Below are 22682 nucleotides of genomic sequence, written 5' to 3' on the forward strand. Positions count from 1 at the left end.
GTGTATCTAATGTCTTCTGCAGTTTCCACGGTATGCATCCGATGAAGTGAGCTGTAGCTCACGAAAGCTCATGCTCAAATAAATTGGTTAGTCTCTAAGGTGCCACAAGTACTCCTTTTCAACTTGAGCTAAGTGACTGCCAGTCAAGTTAAATAACTCAATTGAGAATTCTAGTCTAGGGCAAATCTTTTTGGGTTATCATAGTAGTCAGCCTGAATTCTCTGAATCCTGTATAATTGCAGTTTTACAGATTTACACAACATAGGATTCCCCACTCCCAGTACCCACCTCTTAATCATAAAAAACAACTTCTAAGCCATACTAACTCCCTAACTGACTCCACTAGGCCTAGATATTTCTGTGGTTTGAAAACAGTAAGTAATGTTTAATTCCAAACGTGTTTCAAAGAAAGCCCTTCTTTTAGTGTTTTTTTGCTGCAACCTAACACAAATTTTCATACAGTGCTTTCTACTTAAAATAATCAGAGTGTGACAGTGTTAACAGGGTGTATACTATAAAACACTAAGTGACTTCTGAGATTTCAGTGTTAACATACATTAAATTAGCAAGTGCTAAAATGCATTAATGTGGTTTCATTATCAGGAGACAGCAATGCTACTGATATGTGCCATCAAAGTAGCTTAATTTAGGTAACTAGAATAGCAGAAAGCCTTGCAAACTAGGTTTCTGATTTAGCACAGACCAATATCTGATCATGACCATCTTAAAAACAAAGGGCTTTGTTTTTGAGGAATGGATTTATTTCCACAATTTTCAATTTTGGATTAATATTCATGTCAGGAAATTGTTTTCTTTTGATATTATTTCTTACTCTGTGGCAATAATACTACATTTTCCCTTACTCTGGCAAATGAAATAGCAAGCAAGATGTTCAAAATAATAGATTCTTTAGAAGTCTATTGACTTCAAATGATGTCAACTTATCATTGTCTACATATCATTCATGCAGTTGTTCAAAGGGGTATGTTTAAAGAGAATGTCTATGCCAGAGAACATTCAGAGGTGTATCAGTCACCATCTCATTTAGTCAAATCATTCACTGCTTTTTACAGAAAGGATGGCTACTTAAAATAACATGGATCGGAAAATGAAACTTAATGTAAGAGGCACAACTGGGGAGGCAGTATGAAAGGCTGACTTATTGCTCATTTAAAGTGTAGTGCTTGATTTTTATCACCAGAATGCAGGTGTCATGCATCAAAAACTTCAAAGACTGAATGGCAAACTAATTTTCCTTGCTTGATCCTTCCAGTGGGAAAGAAAAAAAGAAAAGAAGACTGTCACAAAAATCAAATGCTATTGTGGGAATTTATCATAATATTGTTCAAGGGAAAAACTCATAAAATATTGTTAATCACTTGCTGTGATGCATTTTCATTTTAAACCATCATTTACAGAAGACAAGATAAACATTATAAATGATGGAGGATGTTTTTAAAACGTCAGACTAGCGCCATTATTGTAGGTCTCAACTCACGAAACTTAATAGGTGATGTAAAACATTGTTTCTGCAACATATATGGGCAAATTTGTGAAGTACAGTACACCCTAACTTTACTTGGATTTGTCAAAGCCTGCAAGGAAGGTAATTTGGATTCTGTGGGTTAGATTCACTTCATGTTAACTGCAGCTTCTTTTGGCATAAATGTTAGTCCAGGTCCCAGTGACAGAAATGCTGCCAGGGAGGAAGTAGCAGTGGCCCAAAGTTACTGAAATTCCTATTGGCCTAAAAGTGGTTGAAGCTGGTCTGCCTACCCTTCAGTGTGGATGAATCCCACTCTGAGGCTCACAGAGATTCAGTGGAGCAAGAGGTGTAATTAATACCCTGCTTTAGTGAATCCTCTGTGCATGAAATTAAGTTTAATACAAAAATAATGTTAACATGTTGATACTATATATTTATGGCTATCTATTGCAAAACTTATGTCTGACATCTGGAAACTTGAACTAATTAATTACGTTAATTTTTACTACTATTTTTGAGGACAACAGAACAACTTGTATTCAATGTATCTGTATTTCTATGTGTGTCGTATCTGAGCACCTCGCAATCATTAATGTATTTCTCTTCAAAACACACCTGCAACACAAATACGATATTCTCATAATACAGAGGGAGAATAGAGGTATAGAACAACTATATGACAACTCAAAGTCAAATGCGAAGTCTGTAAAGCTGAGATATGAACCCAAGACTGAATTCCAGTCCGAGTGCCTTAACTACAAAACAATCCTTCCTTTTAAGTTCACTTATTAAAAGTACCTCAACCTTGTGAATTAAATTGGATCAATGCTCATTCCACAGAACTATGACTGTTGATCTATATACATGGATAATGAATATCAAAAAAGCTCCAAAATGGCACAAGCACTCCATATCTAAAATAATAAATGTATAATTTCCCTCCATATGTCAATGTATCACATTAACACCAGTATATAATGCATGAACTATTTCAGGGCTATACATCATTCCTTTGTGATTCTTAAATACACTGTACATACTTCATAGAAAGCTTAAACTATGAAGCAAGTCAAAGTTCTGCCAAGCGATTCACTCTTTGGGCTAATGTCACAAAGGCATATCAGTTTCATAGCCAACAGCACACAGGGGAGTGATGTGGCCAGCCTCACATCTGACCACCTTTGACTGCCCTAACCCAATGGATCAGATACCCATCTTGCAACTAAGTGAATTTTCAATGTGAGATTAAGCAAGACTCACACCCATAACCTTCAGGATTGTAGTCAAGTGCCTTAAACACTCAGACATCATACTTCATAACAACTACAGAGCAGTTGGATTAATTTATAATTACATATACATGAAAAAAAAGAACTAGGTTATTCATATTGTTGTGGCCAACATGTCATTGAAACTAGTGAATGTAACAGCCACCCTTCATTTGGGATAAACGTAAGAAACAATAGGATTCCCAAACCAAACTATAGGCACACATGAGTCTTTGCAGGAATTAGAACTATGTAAGCAGACTGTTTTTGCTGGGAATTATTTGGTGGAAGTATACTCATCTGTTTTTGTGAGAGAAGGCAGCAAGAAAGCACCAGGCACAACCTGAACAAACATTGAGAAAAGCCTGGAGAGAAAGCTTTGGGGCTAAATGTAGGAAACTTAGATCCTGCAACTTGGATTGCATGAAGTTTCTATGGAGAATGGTGTATACAAAAGCAAAAAAGGGACTGTGTCCCCTGAATATCCTTGTGGGAGAACAAAAAATAGGGGAAAACAAAGAAATATTCGCTCAGCAAAAATATTCTAATTAAAAAAAATTTACTGATAATAGCAAAATAGTTTGAAAGTAATAATAAACTATAAATTGATTGAAGATTGATTTAGAAACCAATAAACAAATCTGATTTGAGGGATAGAAAATAGTTTTGACCTTAAGGAAAATAAAAAAAGATCTAAGAACAAAGAATGTATGTACCACATCACTATAGCTGCAAGAGCAAAAGAATCCACCAGAAGATGAGACATTCTTGTTCTTGCAATCATACTGCACTGAGAATTACAAGATTATTTTTCTTTATTTAACAGGAAAGCAATAAACTAAACCTTCAGCATATTTTATTTCCAATATAACAGTGGCAGCCTTTTAGCAAAAAACAACATATAAGGATTTGATAGCTACTGTATCTTTGATAAGGTGATTGATAAATATAAGTGTCTATACATTCTGAGGAAACACTACCTTCCATCCTTGCTGGTTCAGAAGTGAGGGGAGGGAACTTTAGTCAACAAGAAACACCACAGCTAATGATTTAAATGCAGCCCTCCCCTTACAACCTGACAAATGGATCAGTTGAAAGCAACAACAAAAATAATCCTTTAAAATATTAAACATATGATGTGCATATAAATTAACAGCTATAGCTTATATACAGTATATATGTAGATATGAAAGGATAAACAGTAAACAGCATTTGAAAAAAAAAAGGTCTTTCATATCACAGACATTACATTTCTTGGTTTTCTTTGTGTCCAAAAGTAATATTAAATTAGAAAGCCTCATACAAAGTCAGAGATGACTGAGTAACTTTTTTTAATTGGTGGACATGCCATGCAACTCATTGTTTCGAGTGCTTCTAAGGACAGAGCTCTCTATAAAGGGGATAAGACTTATGTGAAAAAATGTGGTTCAAGACTACACTCAAACCAAAAGACCTCATTTTGGTGAATCAAGTGGGCAGAGCTTGGTTTGCAGGAACAGCACTGCTGCTTTTTTATTCTCAATTAAACCCTGGTTTAAAACAGACAGGGAGAAAGACCCATTTTCTTCTGTGTCCAAACAGCTTTGTGTTCTCTTTTATTACAAGCCCATCTTGATCACTATATATCTATCTATATATCCACGTACCTATGTAAGTTCTTATTCCATGTCTGTCACCATGGTACCCAAGTTCCTATTTTTTATCACAATTGCCTCTCTAATTATTGCTCTATTTCACTCTTCTATTTTGCCTTTAACAGAAGGAAACCTAGTCCAAGGCATAAAAAACAAACCAACATCCCCCAGAATCTTTTCCCCCCACAAAATATTTTCCCCAATGGATTAGCATTTTCAATGATTCTTACAAGAGAATGCAAGATGTTTTCAGCAAGTGTTTTAACAAGTAAGTCAATATATCAAACATTATTATAATTGAATGGAATATCTGTTAAACTAAGTTGTTTGGGACAGAGACTGTAATTAACTTCTTTTTTTAGTATAGTGTCCATCACAATGGGGTCCCAACTTTGTTGAGGCCTTCAGGAAGGTGCTACTACAATATTAATTTTAAATAATAAATAGTAATAAAAGGGCATTAGATGTACATTACTGCAATTAACATAAACAATCTAGAGAACATACTCTATTAAAATGATTTCCAACACACTTTATGCCCAAACAGTCTCAAGATTCCTTTGCTATTGTTTTTTTTATGAATTTCACCTGGGAGCTATAGTAACAGCTGTACAGAGGCCGTTTGGGTAACTTACAGGTTGGGAAGTTGGTTCCATCCTCCAACCCAAGCCCTGTATGTTTCTCCGGTACTAATCCTGTTTTGTGCAAAGTTAGTGATGAGGATTTCACTGCGACTGAATTATAAATTGGATTTTTCTAGTAATTATTAGTTATCTATGACACTCGCTCCCATTGCTCCCAACTGGTAACTTACCCTGCTAAAATCATCTTTTTCCATATAGGCAACCTGAGTAGTGCTGTATTACACTTTATATATATTCCACATATTTAAAAACTTACTGTAGGACTTGGCTGAACAGCTGCCATTATATTTTAGCAAATCAGTTCACGCTATAACACAGCAAGAACTGCTTCATATCATTTTTTTTATAACAGTTTGCTATAGTGGGAAGTGAAGTGACTGCCATTTCTCCACTCATGCAACTAACTTGCACTGTATGAAACTATGCACCCATTGATTTACATAACATCATAGTGAAATTCAATGCAGAGTTTTCCCTATGGAAACAAAACTATGTGAAGAACTGATTATTGCCAAAGTAAAAGGCCGACTACTGGTAGTTGTAACTAATGGCTAAAATGAACTTATGCTCAAATAAATTTGTTAGTCTCTAAGGTGCCACAAGTACTCCTTTTCTTATTGCAAATTAAAACTTCCTAATTTACCAATGCACTTAATTACATGTTTAAGTCTAATTGAAATCAATGGGATTTAAGCATGTGCTTGAAGTTATGTGTATGCTTAAGTGTTTTGCTGAATACAGAGCCTAAAGGAGGAAAGGTCAAGAGATAACTGAATATATGTGAACAGGGAGAAAGAAAGAGGAAGGGAAAAGCTTTGGCCTAATTTAGAAACATCTTCTAAATCACAGCTTGCTTTGATTGAATCCTGATATATTTCTTTCAAAGAATATACTGTGTTCACTCATTTCCTACCATGCAAGTGTCTTCATTTGCAAGTTTAGAGAGACCAATATCATCCAAGCCAAAGGCCTAATTTAATTAATTTTTTAAAGGTGTAGGTTTTCTAATATAACAGACTGGTGGCACAAAGAGTTAAATCAACTGTGGTGGGGCACGGATAACTGTGAGAATTGTATTCAAACTACCTTTCCATTTGTAAAAAAAAAAAAACCAGAACATTTTAGTTTACATTCAGTATTGTAACATATTCATAAGATGACCACTAATATTAGTTATTTAGGGACAAACATATTCAAATTTTAAAGTGATCCATTGCCAGTCTCAGATGTAAAGGCATCTCTGCTTCCATTCAGTGTCATAATGAAAAGCTTGAAGTTTTAAGGCTCAACTAAGCATCAACACTGCATTAATGTTGTAGACCTGGCATTTGAGACTCCTTGCCTGATTCTCTTCTTGAAATCTCTACTCATTTCTATTGATAGAACATCATGAGAATTGTATCTTTATTTTTTAACTGGATTTGTTGTTATGTACTATTACAATCACAGAGCTAAACTAATTCTGTCACAAATGGATACCTAAAAGGTCAAGTGAAAGAATACCTAGGCTTTGTGAAATCACAGACCACTGGTTCAGTTCAGGCCTGTAGTAGAATCAGGACTGCTGTGAGATGTCCCATTTGTACTTCCAGGCCACTAAGAGATTGGGGATTTTATATTTCCCGCAGGGCACATGCCAGTTGTTTTAAGTTTTGTTAAAATAAATAAAAACAATAGAACAAGGCAGTATAGTGAGTGAATGACTGAATGGAACTGAAGGAAGAAAAATCACAGTCTTATGTTTAAGGTAATTGAACGAAAGAGAACTCAATTGTATCCCTAACATGGCCACAATCTTTCAATGTGATACAGAGAAAGCTGCTTAAACCAAAATGTTGACAGGTAGTTCCCACTGTGTGTTCCTCATTTTCTGACTGCCCAATTTGAGACACCAGCTGCCTGATTTGTAGTAGTGCAGAGCACTCACTCACAACTAAAGCTGAGAAGAGGATGGAATTTTGGTTCAGAAGCCAAACAGAAATTAGAAAAAAAAAAAAATCTGGTTCAGTCTGATCTGAAAGAAATTTTTGCAAACTGAAAACTATTATTTAGAGTCACCTCAAAACTATTTTTCCTTGATTTTTTCAGGTCAGTTTGGCTGTTGGGGGTGATCTTGTGCGCATGTGTGTGTGTGTGTGCATGTGCTTTTTTTTAATTGTCCAAATTTGAAACTGAAGCACCATTTTGAACCCACAAAACATTTTGATGTTTTCAACGTTTTTTTGTTTGTTTGTTTTTTTCATTGTTTCCCCCAACCAAATTCAATGAATAGTTCCAGGCCCTGAAAAATGCAATTTTTGGTGAAAAATCAATTAGGTAAAAAACCTTCACCCAGCTCTGCTCCTAGTGCAATTGAAGCCAATGGAAACTGTGGATGCTCGTTGCCTCTGGCAATAAGGGAATGTGAGCTGGAACAATGAGCGCAGGGGTGAGAACAAGTTGTCTTGAGTTGTAATACTGATGTTCACACTGAGAAAACGTGTGCACAGGAACTATCTTTGTTCTAGTTTTCCCATCTGTAAAATGGGGAGAATAATACTTTTTTGTCTCACAGGGGAATACATTCATTAATATTGTGGAACACAAAGGATATGTCTACACAGCAAAGAAAAACCCACAACTGGCCTGTGCCAGCTAACTCGGACTTGCGCTGCAAGACTGTTTCATTGATGTGTAGACTTCTGGGATTGGGCTGGAGCTTGAGCTCTGGAACCCTCCCACCCTTCAGGGTCCTAGAGCTCGGGCTCTAGCCTGAGCCCAGAAGTCTATACAGCAATGAAACAGCCCCTCAGCCCAAGCCCAGTGAGCCCGAGTTGGCTGACATGGGCCAGCTGCAGGTTTTTCTTTGCTGTGTAGACATATCCAAGGTCACTATGGTGATGAATGCTTTTGAATAGACCCCACATACAGTGAAAGATGATGTGCAGCAAATAAGGCAAGGACCACTGTCAAGGTTCCTCCCCCACTCTGAACTCTAGGGTACAGATGTGGGGACCTGCATGAAAAACCTCCTAAGCTTATCTTTACCAGCTTAGGTCAAAACTTCCCCAAGGTACAAAATATTCCACCCGTTGTCCTTGGACTGGCCGCTACCACCACCAAACTAATACTGGTTACTGGGGAAGAGCTGTTTGGATGCATCCTTCCCCCCAAAATACTTCCCAAAACCTTGCACCCCACTTCCTGGACAAGGTTTGGTAAAAAGCCTCACCAATTTGTCTAGGTGACTACAGACCCAGACCCTTGGATCTTAAGAACAATGAACAATCCTCCCAACACTTGCACCCCCCCTTTCCTGGGAAATGTTGGATAAAAAGCCTCACCAATTTGCATAGGTGACCACAGACCCAAACCCTTGGATCTGAGAACAATGAAAAAGCATTCAGTTTCTTACAAGAAGACTTTTAATAAAAATAGAAGTAAATAGAAATAAAGAAATCCCCCCTGTAAAATCAGGATGGTAGATATCTTACAGGGTAATTAGATTCAAAAACATAGAGAACCCCTCTAGGCAAAACCTTAAGTTACAAAAAAGATACACAGACAGAAATAGTTATTCTATTCAGCACAATCCTTTTCTCAGCCATTTAAAGAAATCATAATCTAACACATACCTAGCTAGATTACTTACTAAAAGTTCTAAGACTCCATTCCTGGTCTATCCCCGGCAGAAAACCAGCATATAGACAGACACACAGACCCTTTGTTTCTCTCCCTCCTCCCAGCTTTTGAAAGTATCTTGTCTCCTCATTGGTCATTTTGGTCAGGTGCCAGCGAGGTTACCTTTAGCTTCTTAACCCTTTACAGGTGAGAGGAGCTTTCCCCTGGCCAGGAGGGATTTCAAAGGGGTTTACCCTTCCCTTTATATTTATGACAACCACACATTGAATGATGAGGATAAAACTATTGAACTGCCTCATTCCCTGAGCTTTGGCCATCCTGTGTGCTGAATGAGGCAGAGGTCCAGGGGAGAGGAGGGAGGCAGCACAGACCGATCATGTATTTAAAGACTGCATGCACAAAAGGGGGCTAAATTCTAGAATGTTATGACTTTTCAGTTTAAATAAAGTTTCGAAGATTCTTTTTGTTGTGTGTAGTATATATAAATTGACTGCTATGACTTTTGAACGGTTGACTTTGGACCCACAATGTTATTTTAATGTTTTGGTGCATAATATAAAATGGACTTGCAAGATGCTTCTTTTTCCTTCTCTCTCACAGTATTCTTAGTAAGAAGGCTAATTAACATCTGTCATCCCGTCTCCTTGTTTCCAGTGACTTTGGCACTGTATAGTTTAAATATAATATTGTTACTGAGCTCTATTCTATTGAATTATTCTTTTGGCAGCTTTTCCAGCATATCACTCAAAATTATTCATATACTATCTTTGCTGCAGTATAGTCAAAATTAATTCCTGCTCATTCTAAGCCAAAAGTTCAATATAGTATACTTTCTCTGTCTGTAGGAAAATAATCTGTGTATATGGAGCACAGAAAACAGGCAGGGGTTAATGGGTTACTGAAGGCCTATTAGTCCAAATTAAGAGACCTTCAGCCGGGAGCAGTTCCAGGGAGATGCTTAAAGAGAAAAGCCCTACTCAGCTGGAAGGAGCAGATAGAGCAGATGTGGAGCTCTCACTGTAGGAGAGAAGGCTGGCCAGGACCAGGACCAGGGTCAGACTGGTACCAGCAGATATCCCAGAGGAATGTGAAGAGCTTATATTGCTTTATACTTTTTTTGGACTTTGAGTGTCCTAGAATGGATAGAACTGTAAAGGAAATAGCCTGAGAGCTATGTCTCTGCAACTCAGAAGGTGTGGAAGGTGGGCAGAGCTGTGGAACATCATCTGGGAAACTGAGTCTAAGTGATTGCTGGAAGAGGGTACTCCAGTAAGGACAGAGCCATCCCTTGGCCTATCAGCACCTCCCACTTCCTCTCAACGCCTACTGCCTGCCGCAGAGCAGATGTTTTGTGGAGTCAGGAGGCGCTGGGGGGGGGAGGGGGGAAGAACAAGGGTGCAATATGCTCGGGGGAAGGGGCGGAACTGGGCAGGGAAGAAGCGGGATGGAGTGGGAAGAGGCAGGGCGGGAAGAGGTGGGGTGGGGGCAGAGCAGCGGTGGGAAGAAGCAGGGTGGGGTGGGGCCTTGGGGGAAGGGGTGGAGTGGAATCAGGGCCTGGCCAGAGCTGCGGGGAGCACCCCGCAGCAGATTAGAAACTTGGTGCCTATGCCCCGGGCTCTGCACCCCCTAGGGACGGCCCTGAGTAAGAACATCCTATAACACTGTGGACATGTGTTCTAAAACTATAGCATTTTACTCAACAAATTCTTAAGTGTGTCTGACACAAGGCCCTGTTTTTACTGCACCGCAGCAGATCAAAAGGAAAAATTCCTTTAGTTTACCCTCTGCTAAAAGTTAAACAGCTATGGTAAAACATACACAATATCATTTGAAAAAAAATACTTTGTCAATGAGCGTGATGAATTTAAATTGAACATTTCAAAAGGATTTTTCTAAGAAGTGAGTGAATTTTAGACTGTTATTTTTGGGGGTTGTTTGTATTAAAAATGTCTCCAAATAATTTCCTTCTAAAATGCCATACTAAATTCTGAAAAACATACTACTTTTCTGTATATAGTGATATTTCCTATAGATCCTGTGTGATGTTAAGAAAACTCAACTGCTCTTGAAGACAATGGACCTTCAGTGGAAGTTGAGAGGTTTCAGAGTAGCAGACATGTTAGTCTGTATCCGTAAAAAGAAAAGGAGTACTTGTGGCACCTTAGAGACTAACAAATTATTAGAGCATAAGCTTTCGTGAGCTACAGCTCGCTTCATCATGTATCATTTTGATAAGCTACTCCAAAGTTTTATCATAAATTCATGGCTGTTACAAATAGAAAATATTATTGATTACTATCACCCTGCAACACATAAAAAGGCATCTGCTTTAGCAACAAAACCTAATAATTTTTTGTTTTTGTTTTTTTTACTTATAGCAGTCTGTGAGGTGAAATCCTGCTCCTACTGAAGTCAGAGAGTTTTGCCATTGACTACAACACAACAAGGATTTTAACCAAGGCTTTTAGATATTTTCTGTAACCTCAGTATCATGATGTAGTTCTAGAATAACAGAATATATTTAAGTCTTTGCCCTGTGAACTGTAACTCAGAATCTGGTCAGAAAGAACCATTCTCTTGTCTGTGAGGAGAAGATTTTCAGATACAAAAACTACAGAGTTTAGGGGCAGTAACCTAAGATACAACCTTATTCTTCTATAATGAATAAAATTTACTAAAAAACAATAACCAAGAATATTCGTGATCGGGTGATGCAGGGGCTTCATCAACTGTTCAGCTTACAGGAACAGGATTTTTTTTTCTTTTTAACTTCATTCCTAGACATTTCAAAATCCTCTTTTAAAAAAATCTCTTTATTAGCACTGATAAAATAGTATTTGTTTAACCAAAGATTCGATAAATTTAGATCTTTTGGGATTTGGGTTTATTTGTATTTTTTTAATTCTATAAGGACTTTTTTAAACAACAAGCCATAGACAACCAGTACAAAGAGCTCTACTTTCAACTACATAGGCAGAGACACTGAAGATTACCCTTACAATATCATTTTCAAAATAAAGCAGTATTGTGTTTAACATGAAAATTAGATACTTGCTAAAACATAAGGGGCAGCGCTCAGTTCCTGATAATTTTTAAGAAAATAAAGCTGCCACAAATAATTATAATATAATAATATATCGAAAGCAACTAACCCAATAAGGTAATAAAATAATGATATTGTATCCAAAAGGTGATCCTTTCCACTTTTATACACAGCTCCCCCCAGCTGTAACCCGAGCACAATTTCTCCATATTATCTCAAATGAAATGTAAGCTATTGAAAAGGAGCAGGTTAGTGGAAATGTAATTTGTTGAGAAAATGTCACAAATGTAGGGTTACCTGAAAAGGTAACCAAAATATACAGCACGTATCTGTCTAAAGAAATAGTATTTGTACTCTGGACCTTTGTTGACAAGCATACTAAATGTGTAAAGAACTAAACATTAGCTTCTTGCATTTTCTGAAAGAAAAGCACATCTGACTTACTTTAAAGGTTTCTGCATAGTCATATCAATCTTTGACATATGGAATCTTGTGCAGCGTCTGCACAACTTTTATGCCTTTTTAATAAGTAAAATTTGGAAATCAATGTGGGAAATTACTTTCATGCTTACAGCCATTTCTAGAAGTAGCTTCCACATATCAGTCATCTCCATTTTTCAAATTCTATTAAATAGGTTCCTAGGAATGCAACCACAGGGAATGTACTACTTTATTTAAATATTGCACAAATAAATAAAACAAAAAGAAAAATCAAAATTCAGTAACAAGGTCTCATTGTGGGAATTTAGTAGGAATGAGAACAATTGAAACTATTGCAGTTATTTACAAGCCTTCTTTTATAGGTCTTGAAATATAAGACCTCTTCCCCCCACCCCAAGCATTTTTTCCCATATCAGCATTTTCACATTGCCTCTCAAACAAAGTACCCTATATCATGGACGGTTTTTATCATTTCACTTATATCATAAACAAGACAGTTGCATTTTTTGTCTTTCTAATCATGCCACTTGATTATGCGACTGGAAAGTAATATCAATACAGCTATATATTAATCCTTTTTATAAAAAACAAAGCCTCCATTGGCCCTTTTGAGTGAGCATGCCAACTCCAATTTCAGTGTTGACTGTACTATCTTCTATTCCACAGGTTACATCAGCTGTTATGGTATGGGATCTACATCATTCCTGTGTATTTAAAAGATTTACCAGCAACCATAGTTCTTTGACGAGAAATGCTACTACATATTCACATGTGTGAGAAGCTGCCCTGTAACGTAGCTAAACGTAAGAAACCTTTTAAAAAAACAATGCCTTTTGCAACTGCATAAGACACCAAATGTTTAACCTGAGGGTATACAGGGCTGAGTTGTGCTCTATCTCATCAGTTCCACCCATTAAGGCCCAGAATCCTAGGAGAGTATAACTGAATAAAAGGAAGATGTGGGCAGGTACAGGAAATATGTAGAAGCAACTCTCTTGAAGAGCTAGTTATTGGTGTCTAATATATTTTTCTTCTGTGATATTATATTTGCATATTCCCATTTGTGGAAGTTTAATTAGGAGTAGAACCACTAGGAAAGTGGGCTGGAGAGTTCTAATTAAACAAAACTGCCTTCTCAAAGCTAGCATTAACCCTGGATGCCAAATGGAGACAATAGGGTTCAATAAGACTGTGTATAATATTGTATGTAGCAGCATTATATATTTCTGATATGAAAATGTTGTGAAGGCAAGCCTGAGCAGTACCCTAGGCCTAGTGGAATGAACAGCAAATCCATCATGTATTGGTATCTTAAATAAACTATCACATGTTTGAATACATAATCTAATCCACTCTGAAAGGATTGGGACAGAAATGACATTTTCCTTTACATTCTTCTCTATAAACTACAAATTATCCAAGAGACTTCCTAAATACCTTAGTTTTAGCCAAATAGACCTGGAATTCATCTTAATTTCTAGATTACGGAGTCAAGATTCATCTAGGAGCTCGTAAGTCTTTGGAAAGAAAATTTGAAGATTCGTGGTCTGATTTAAGTAAAACTCAGACACTGTTTTGAGTAAAAATTTCAAATAAGGATGCAGGCAACTTTGTCCCTCTGGAACATTGTGATGGGAAGATGAGCCATCAAAGTCTGCAGTTCTCCTTTCTCTCAGAGGTAACTGATCAAAAAGGCTGTCTTTGGTGACCAGCAAAGTAAAGGGAAGTCCCATAAAGGCTCAAAGTGGGTAATCAATTAACTTTGTCACCAATGAAATGAGACTCTCTGCTGGAACGGGTTCTTTGATTGGTGGAAAAACGTTAAGCAGAATCTTTGAAGACTCTTCTGACAGAGTCGTGGTTGAAGATTTTACACTTATCATCAAGAAGCTGGTATGCTGAGATGGCAGATAGGTGTCTTTGATCAATGACAAAGAGAAGCTGAAAGATTTCCTGTAAACAGTCCAATATTGATGACATTGGAGTAGACAATAAAAACAGGTTAGATGTTGCCATCAAAGAAGACTTTTACATATCTAGGTATCAGTTCAAACTAGATATTTCCATGGATTGCAACGATATACACTGAATTACCACAGGGCACATTCAATCAAGATATTTTTAACATCCCATGCCCTGAGGACCCAGGTGGAATAACTCAGGATTAAGATGTAGAGTAAGACCATCTTCTTGAGTCAGAAGATCTAGAGATAATATTATCAATATGACAGTGTATTCCCAGATGTCTGAGCAATACAGCCATTATTATCACACATCCAGGGGGAATAACTTTGGTTCTGCAGGAAAGCCAGAGAACAGCCTTGTATAGTAGCAGTGGCTGTAACCCACAAAGAAATAAAGATATTTGATAAGATGGACAGATACAGCAAAAATTCACCTCTCTAAGTCAGGAACCTTGAAGCAATCTCACATGGAAGGCAAAGTGATATAAAATCAGAATGTGGAATTAATTTTTTTTCATGTTCTTGATGGGACAAAGTCATCTTTTTGGGGGGCTGAGGAAGTATCAACAAAAGTCCTTTTCTATGCCCCAGGACTTCTAACCTTAAGAGAGTCATAGATTTCCAGGCCAGAAGGAAATCCATTTTTGAGCAGAGTTGCTATTTCCATTATGAGTAAAACTGGACCATGCATTCATACTGTATTATCTTCAATACCCAAGAATCTGTAATAATTCTACCTCATGCCACAGGGAAAGAGACAAAATGGTGTGCAAAGGAATGTGAAGAAATGGACATAAGTGAAATAGAGGTCAGGACTATGCCCTCAGGAAAGCACTGAGCTCATTAGGTGCACAAGTTTAATGCACAGCTAAACAATCCTTTAAGCAAATCTCAGCTTAAAATGATTAACTTAACTTTCCTATTTTGTTGCTGTTACAGTTGAGACTTCTGTAGTAGTAGTAGATTAAAAGAAACAGAAGCTGCTGCAAATTGATGAAACATGGTTACTTCTCTTTAACTAGTTTGGGTCATCCCCAACAACAGAGCAGTAAACTTGGTCTCTTCCTCCATCTTCTGCAGATGCTAATCAGTCTTGCTATGTATCTATTTTTTTAAGCTCTCGACATCAAATGCATATTTCCATTTTGCTTTAAATTAGTACAGACAAGCCATATCCCACAGTTCATGCAGACATATCTGAAGTACCACACAGTATACATTTAAAAATTATGAGGCCTTCAGAAAGGATGCTTTCCACCATCTTATTTTGCTTATCAAGGAGATGGTGAGAGTCCAAAAGCTAGAACAGATTTGGGCCTCAATGACCAGAGAATAAATAAGACTACTCAATGTATCTGAGAAATACATTTTTCTGTTGAAAGCCTTTGTTAGATGGAGAAAAGTGAACAACCATGGAGACCTCAGTTTTGTCACTAGCCAGTGAGAGTGGAGAAGAAAAAGTCAAATGTGTAAAGAACACCAAACTCTCTGCTGTTGCATCTGATCTAAGTGATCAGTTGCCCAGGTGATAGAAGATGCAGATTATGGATTAGGTGTGATATCTCTGTGAACAGAAGAGAAGACAACAGAGGTAGTTTACCTGGAAACTGTCTGAGAGGAGCTATGGTGGGCCTTAAATGATTGATTGGAGGGAAGGCTTTGAGCCAGGGCAACTGATTTGAGCCAGCAGCCTTATAAAAAAATCAGCCAGTTGCAAATCGAGTGAGCTGCAAACAGAGGAGAAGCCAACAGAGGAGTTTGCATTAATAGGAGCATTGCCAGCAGATCGAGGGAAGTGATTATTCCCCTCTGAGGCCACATCTGGAGTACTGAATCCAGTTTTGGGCCCCCCACTACAGAAAGGATGTGAAAAAAATGGAGAGAGTCCAGTGAAGGGCAACAAAAATGATTAGGGGGTTGAGGAATATGACTTATGAGGACAGGCTGAGGGAACTAGGCTTATTTCGTCTGCAGAAGAGAAGAGTGAGGGGGGATTTGATAGCAGCCTTCAACTACCTAAAGGGGGGTTCCAAAGACGATGGATCTAGGCTGTTCTTGGTGGTGGCAGATGACAGAACAAGGAGCAATGGTTTCAAGTTGCGGGGGGGGGGGGGTCTAGGTTTGATATTAGGAAAAAAATATTTCACTAAGAGGGTGGTGAAACACTGGTCTGGGTTACCTAAGGAGGTGGTGGAATCTCATTCCTTATAGGTTTTTAAGGCCTGGCTTGACAAAGCCCTGGCTAGGATGATTTAGTTGGGGTTGGTCCTGCTTTGAGCAGGGGGTTGGACTAGATGACTTCCTGAGGTCTCTTCCAACTCTATTCTGCTATGATTCTATGATCTCTAACAGCATGCAGCAGCTCTTCATTGATAGAAAAAGTTACCTTCCCCTTTACTTTGATCTCCAAAGAAACAGTGAGTCTCTTCTTGAACTGTGTGTCTCAGCTATCCAAATTGACTATTTCAGAAATGGTCTGTAGTTGTCAGACAATGACACTGACACAGGCATGATGTGTGATCAAGAGAAGCAGAAAACATTAAGCTTCTTGCAATGTAGCAAATTAATTGACATCAGCCCCTGCTTTATCACCATCCAATTCAGACAAGTTGTCATGTATGCTGACCGATCATGAAGAGAAAGGACTGGTTTCACAAATGGTGGTGATAAAAGAAGAAGACCCCTTCTAGACCCCTTTGTGAGAGATGAAAAATAACAGACTTCTGAAGCGGAAGTTCCTGCCAATATTGTCACCTCATTTGTGGATTAAAATGGGGGTAATCTAAAAAGAGTCAGGAGAGGTTAGTGCAGAGATGAAGGATTCCCCAGTATCAAGGCTGCCTCTGGCACAGAGGGAAACATGCCAGGCACACTAGTGTTGGTTCCAGGCAAAACCAGGCACCATTAAAACTCTCAGCATGGAGGTTGCCCTAACACCAACAGACTCAGATAATGGACCCAACTTCCACAGTGCTGGAGAAACTCCAGGACCAGATACATTATATCCTCCAAAGAGCCTACTCAGGAGGCCTGTTCTGATTCTGCACAGGAACAGGACCCTGATTCAACATTATTAACACCAGAGCATCACATGCCATTAGTGGTAGTATTCAGCTTGAAGAAGAAATAATGACTGTCCAGTAATCCTTTTTAAATAGCTAAAGGCAGGCTCGGATAAGAGCTTGAAAAGCTCTTAAAAATAACTTTGACAAAGTAACTATCAGATAGGAACAATTTGCTTGACATACCGAGAATGCTCCTCTTAAAGAAATCACTAATGATACCAGTAACTGTCTCTTGTCCTTAAGGTAAACTAAACTAACAGGAATAAATCAAGCATTATACCACTTTTTAAGATCTGTTCTAAGCTGCAAAATTTGAGCTGCAATTATCATAAAAAGTGTTCATTCTGAAATAATACCTGCTGTATATTAATACCAGGTTATATATTTATGGCCAGAGTGTAACAACCCAATTGATATATCAGAAGCCTCATAGTCTGGTATTACTGAAGTCCATAAACAGATAGTTATAAAGGCTTATGTTACAGAGGTCCTGTGACAGGGTATACCAGACCCTCTGAGGACCCGTGCCACACCCTGCCCCCCAAAAAAGGCAGTAGAGAGGTCCTCCAGGCTGCCTAATGTGGCTGTGTGGGACAAAGCCAACTGGGGTCCAGCAGCCTGGTATAAGTAGAGCTGCAGGACCAGAAATAGTTCAGTTCCTTGCTGGAGCTGTAGGAGTGTGGATGGTGTGTGGCTGGCTGACAGAGCTACAGAACCCCAGACAGGGCAGCGCTGCCAGAAGGATCCCTGAGCTGGTTGCTGGGACTCCATTTGGACAAGCCCCTGAGGTAAGGGTGAAAATGGCATGGGGCCACCAGGAAGTGGCCCAGGGAATTAGAAAAGGAGTACTTGTGGCGCCTTAGAGACTAACCAATTTATTTGAGCATAAGCTTTCGTGAGCTACAGCTCACTTCATCGGATGCATACTGTGGAAAGTATAGAAGATCTTTTTATACACACAAAGCATGAAAAAATGGGTTTTTACCACTACAAAAGGTTTTCTCTCCCCCCACCGCACTCTCCTGCTGGTAATAGCTTATCTAAAGTGATCACTCAGATAAGCTATTACCAGCAGGAGAGTGGGGTGTGGGGAGAGAAAAACTTTTGTAGTGGTAAACACCCATTTTTTCATGCTTTGTGTGTATAAAAAGATCTTCTATACTTTCCACAGTATGCATCCGATGAAGTGAGCTGTAGCTCACGAAAGCTAATGCTCAAATAAATTGGTTAGTCTCTAAGGTGCCACAAGTACTCCTTTTCTTTTTGCGAATACAGACTAACATGGCTGTTACTCTGAAACCAGGGAATTAGAGAAGCCGTGCAATATAATTAAAGGCACACAGCAGACGGCTGCTCTCTACAGGGTCCCTGGGCTGGGACCTGGAGTACCAGGTGGACCCGGTTCCCTCCCCACCCCTGATTAGCCACTGGAGGGAAGTGGTCTGGACATTAAGGACCCCAGAGGGGGAACTGAACTATCACGGCCCAGCTGGAGAGCTGCAGCCAGGAAGTCCAAGAGGGCGAAAACATTGTCTCTAGGGAGAGACCCCTGGGGCGCTGCTCTTTCCCAGAGCAGGGACAATCTGAGAGAGCGAGTGCGCGCAGGTATACCCACTTGGCCCACGGGGCACTCACAAGGGTTGAGTGCACCCATTACAGGCCCTCCTTTGCTTGACGTAGTAGCAGAATAAATTTAGCTAAGTAGAGGGTTTAAGAATTTCCATAACTTCTTTATTCTGGACCATATTTCCCCCCATATATGCTGGCCTTTCTTTCACTGACAGCCACAATAAATGCATTCATTCTGTACCTTACATGGCAGGTATAAATTTGGTTAAATCTGAAAAGAGCCTCTATGTTGTATGAAAACAATACGAATGCTTCACCCCTCCCAACTCTCTTTTGATAATTCTTGGTAATACTAACTAATATTTGCAAACTTAGGTATCCAAAGTTAAGCAATTAATTCTGTACTTCAGAACCTAAATAAAAGTGCTGTGATTTTCAAAAGTGATGTAGATCTACAGCTTCCATTCATTTTAAAGCCACATAAGTAAGAAAGTTTTGGCTTTCACTTTTATAACAACCCCATTCTCAGCCATTCTGAACCAACATTTTCAGTGAGGCATTGCTTAACACTAGACATGGGGCAATGCTGAGGTGGGGGCTTGTAGGGGATATAGTCACCCCAACATTTGCCTTAGCCCCCCTGTAGCAACTGCCAGTCTCTAGCTGCCCAGCTCTGACAGCAGAGCAGCTCCAGCAACAGTGGAGAAGTCAGCCCAGGCAGGAGGCTGGGGTTCCTGAGAGCAGTCCCTGGCCTGTGTACCTGCCTGCTGGGGCGTACCGCCCAGGGCATGTGTAGTATCTGCAGTCCCCAACCGGGGCAGCTCTTACCAGCTGCAAGCAGCCAGTGCCCTGCACCGCCCGACTATGACTTTTAGCCTCTGACCTGGCCAGAGGGTGGGGCATGGAGAGGCCAGGGTCTCGTGGCATGGGGTGGCACAGCCCTCCAATTTTGTGTCTGGCCCACTTCAGCCCTCTACAAGGAAGAGGCTGGAGCCACCCCTGCACTAGCTATTAGTCCATTGGTCTAGCACTGACAGGCTGCCTTGTTATACAAAACAAACACACATTTAAAGTACATATAAATACATATATGTTTTGTTGTGTATCAAAGGATCCTAGATTATGAATGTAAATGAGTTAATTTACTTTCGTTCATACCTTGATAGACAGCTTTGAATCCTGGTGAGCCAATGCTGTCATCAGATTGCAAATGTAGCCACATCTGGTTGCTCATGCTCACAATAAGATCAGGAACACTAGAGCCAGTAAGTCTGCAGATAGGATAAACCACAATGTCATTTCTAGTTGCATGGGTGACATAGATGAACAGAAAATATATTTTGATGTTAAAATGATATTTAAACAATTACATTACATTATACTACTGTTCTAAAATGTCCACATTCGGCAGTAGTTAATTCACACTAGTCTCCATTTTTAGGAAATAACTGGTATTTCAGATAGCAATGTGTGATAACTGTCAGCAAATGTAGACATTTTAATGGCGACTGCTTTAATGCAACATACAATAAGTAGAACAGTGAAATTTTGTGGCATGACTTGCTGTTTTTCAGTAAGCTACTACACATACCTAGTCTTGAACACTTCAGTGTAACAATAAAAAAGGCAAGTATCCTCTAAGGAACTAAAATTCTTCTCAAAACAGGGAAGACTGCATACCAAGAAACTTTTGTTGCAGAGTTAAAATGAAAGACTTCAGAATTGGAATGGGGAAAATGTATTATTGAAACTGAACTACAGTCATAAATAGCTTTTGCTTAGCAAATCTTAATGGAGATTATCTAAATATCCATAATATATAAAAATGGTGAACAGAACCATTTGACAAAATTTCAACAAAATATGGGGAAAATGGCAAATTCTAAATAATCAAGCAGGGAATAAAGAACCCTCAAAGTTTCATCAAAACATATTTTATTTTTAGTTTATATTTTTGGAATGGCAGAGATAGTTTGTCAAGGGGAGTCCTCACTGAAAAACTAATTTCAAAAACATAATGGGACAAATTGACTTCAATGGAAATGCAGCTGTCTAGGTCAGTCCTGGATTTGGCTCAATATATTTGTCACAATCGACGTTTAAATGAAGGTCAATATTCAAGTACAATGTAGTGTATACAGAGCTGGTTAAATGGCATAAAGCTTGTACATGAACTGTTGCTGAATTAAAAATTGGTTTTGATTCAGTCTGTTCACTCTCTGTATTGTTTGCTTTTCAGCAAATACAGTAAACAATACAGTTTTGTACATGTGATAGCAAGTTTGGATCCACAGCTGAGATTTATTTAACCTAGAAATCAAATTCATTTCAACCAGAAACAGAACTGAATAGGCAGCCTGAACTATTCAGACAATCCATAGCTCAAATAAGTTCTTGAAAACTATTCATTGAATAATTCATAATAAACACATTTGTAAAAATAAAAATCTATTCATGTACATTTTGTGAAAAAGAACAGGCTAAAGCAACCAAATAAATCATTTTTGACCAGTTTCTATTATTTCAGCTTGACTCCACTTGGATATTAATTATTAGAACATCTGAAATTATATGTGGAATAGAGGAACGTCAGCAAATTTACATGGAAAGCACAAAAACCTGAAGGAAAAGCTAAATAAGATAACTGAAATTAGGCAAAAATTCAAATGCTCCTCAAAGGATCCTCCAGTACATTAGTTCCATAGCTTTAAAAAAAAAAAGTTGTGCCTGATTTTTAAAATTAATTCTAATTTTATGCATGTTATTATCTGCAGGGGAGGGCTTATAGGTGGAAATGCTAACATTTAGATCCCTGATTTTACAGGCAAATCAGGTAGACTGTCATCTCAAACAGAACTATTTGTGCTGGCAGTTTACTGAGGATATAAAAATGTACCTACAGAATTAGAGGCTGGGTCGAGGCCCCTGTAATATTTGGCTCTGTCTGTGGCATCCTCAAGCACTGGGTTTCATACTTCCCCAATTTCCCCTTACCTGTACCATCAATCCTAACTTTCCAGAGATCTCCTCTCTCCTTGTGCTTCATCATGACAGCTCTCTTACTAATATTCCCCAGATTATTTGACCTCTTAGGGGTTTGCAGAGAGAGAATTGTTGAAATGATTTAGGGCTTTGGCTCTTCAAATTACTTCCCTTGCTGATCTGCCAAATCCCAAATTGCGTGACTTTTTGGAAATATTAGAAACCATATCCACTTGGCTTTGCCATTTTAATTTCAAAATAAATTTGTGAAGTCAGTTATATTTTAATGTATGTGTTGTTATAACCTATGTTTGTGTGCAGATTTTGTGATTAGCACATTTAAAACATATTTTGCCTTACCTGATCATTTATTGTCTCCTAGCATCCATGTCTTCCAAAGCTACTTTAGGTACACTGTCTTTGTGGAGACTAGAAGGCAGAACCAGAGCAATCATGCTTTTAGCAATGGGGTAAGCTCCTACTCCTGGGATCTTTTGGGATTCTCCCAAAGTTGCAAAAATACTAATAAATATATTAGATACAGAATCACTGTTGGTCTGGAAGCGGAGACCTTGGTGGGGCATGGGAAGGATAAATATTTTTGAAGGAGAAGTTAAACGTTTATTAGAAACAGCCAAAAATTGCCTTTGCTTCTGAAGGTGTTTTTTCTTCTTTATTTTAGCACAGAATAAATGAATAGCTTTAAAAATGTTTTCTTTTTTTATTCAAACATATCTATCATACTGAATTCATCTCTAGAACAAACAAGTGAAATTTCCATTAAGGCAGTGAACTCCCAGGACCCATTTAAAGGTTTCAGAGGGGAATCTGTTATCTGGTCTCTCATTGAAGGGAGGCATTGCCCAAAAACTGAGGATGAGAAGAGGTGCCACTTAGTCTGCCTGATCCCATTATGCTGGTATGACTCCTGGCCAGAAAGGGTTAAGCATCCTGCAAAATAAATT

General features: G+C 38.6%; 1 protein-coding gene across 4 annotated transcripts in view; it reads right to left on the reverse strand.

Annotated features, from left to right (window-relative positions):
- The window catches only part of CSMD1 (CUB and Sushi multiple domains 1), a 2000616-nt gene that overhangs the window by 546417 nt on the left and 1431517 nt on the right, over positions 1–22682 (reverse strand). For all 4 annotated transcript variants that reach the window (XM_073336216.1, XM_073336215.1, XM_073336217.1 and 1 more), the window contains exon 12: positions 19894–20006. In XM_073336216.1, coding sequence (XP_073192317.1) covers positions 19894–20006 — 113 coding nt within the window. The remainder of the gene's footprint in view (positions 1–19893; positions 20007–22682) is intronic.

This window comes from Lepidochelys kempii, chromosome 3 (assembly GCF_965140265.1).
Source record: "Lepidochelys kempii isolate rLepKem1 chromosome 3, rLepKem1.hap2, whole genome shotgun sequence".
Lineage (NCBI taxonomy): Eukaryota > Metazoa > Chordata > Testudines > Cheloniidae > Lepidochelys > Lepidochelys kempii.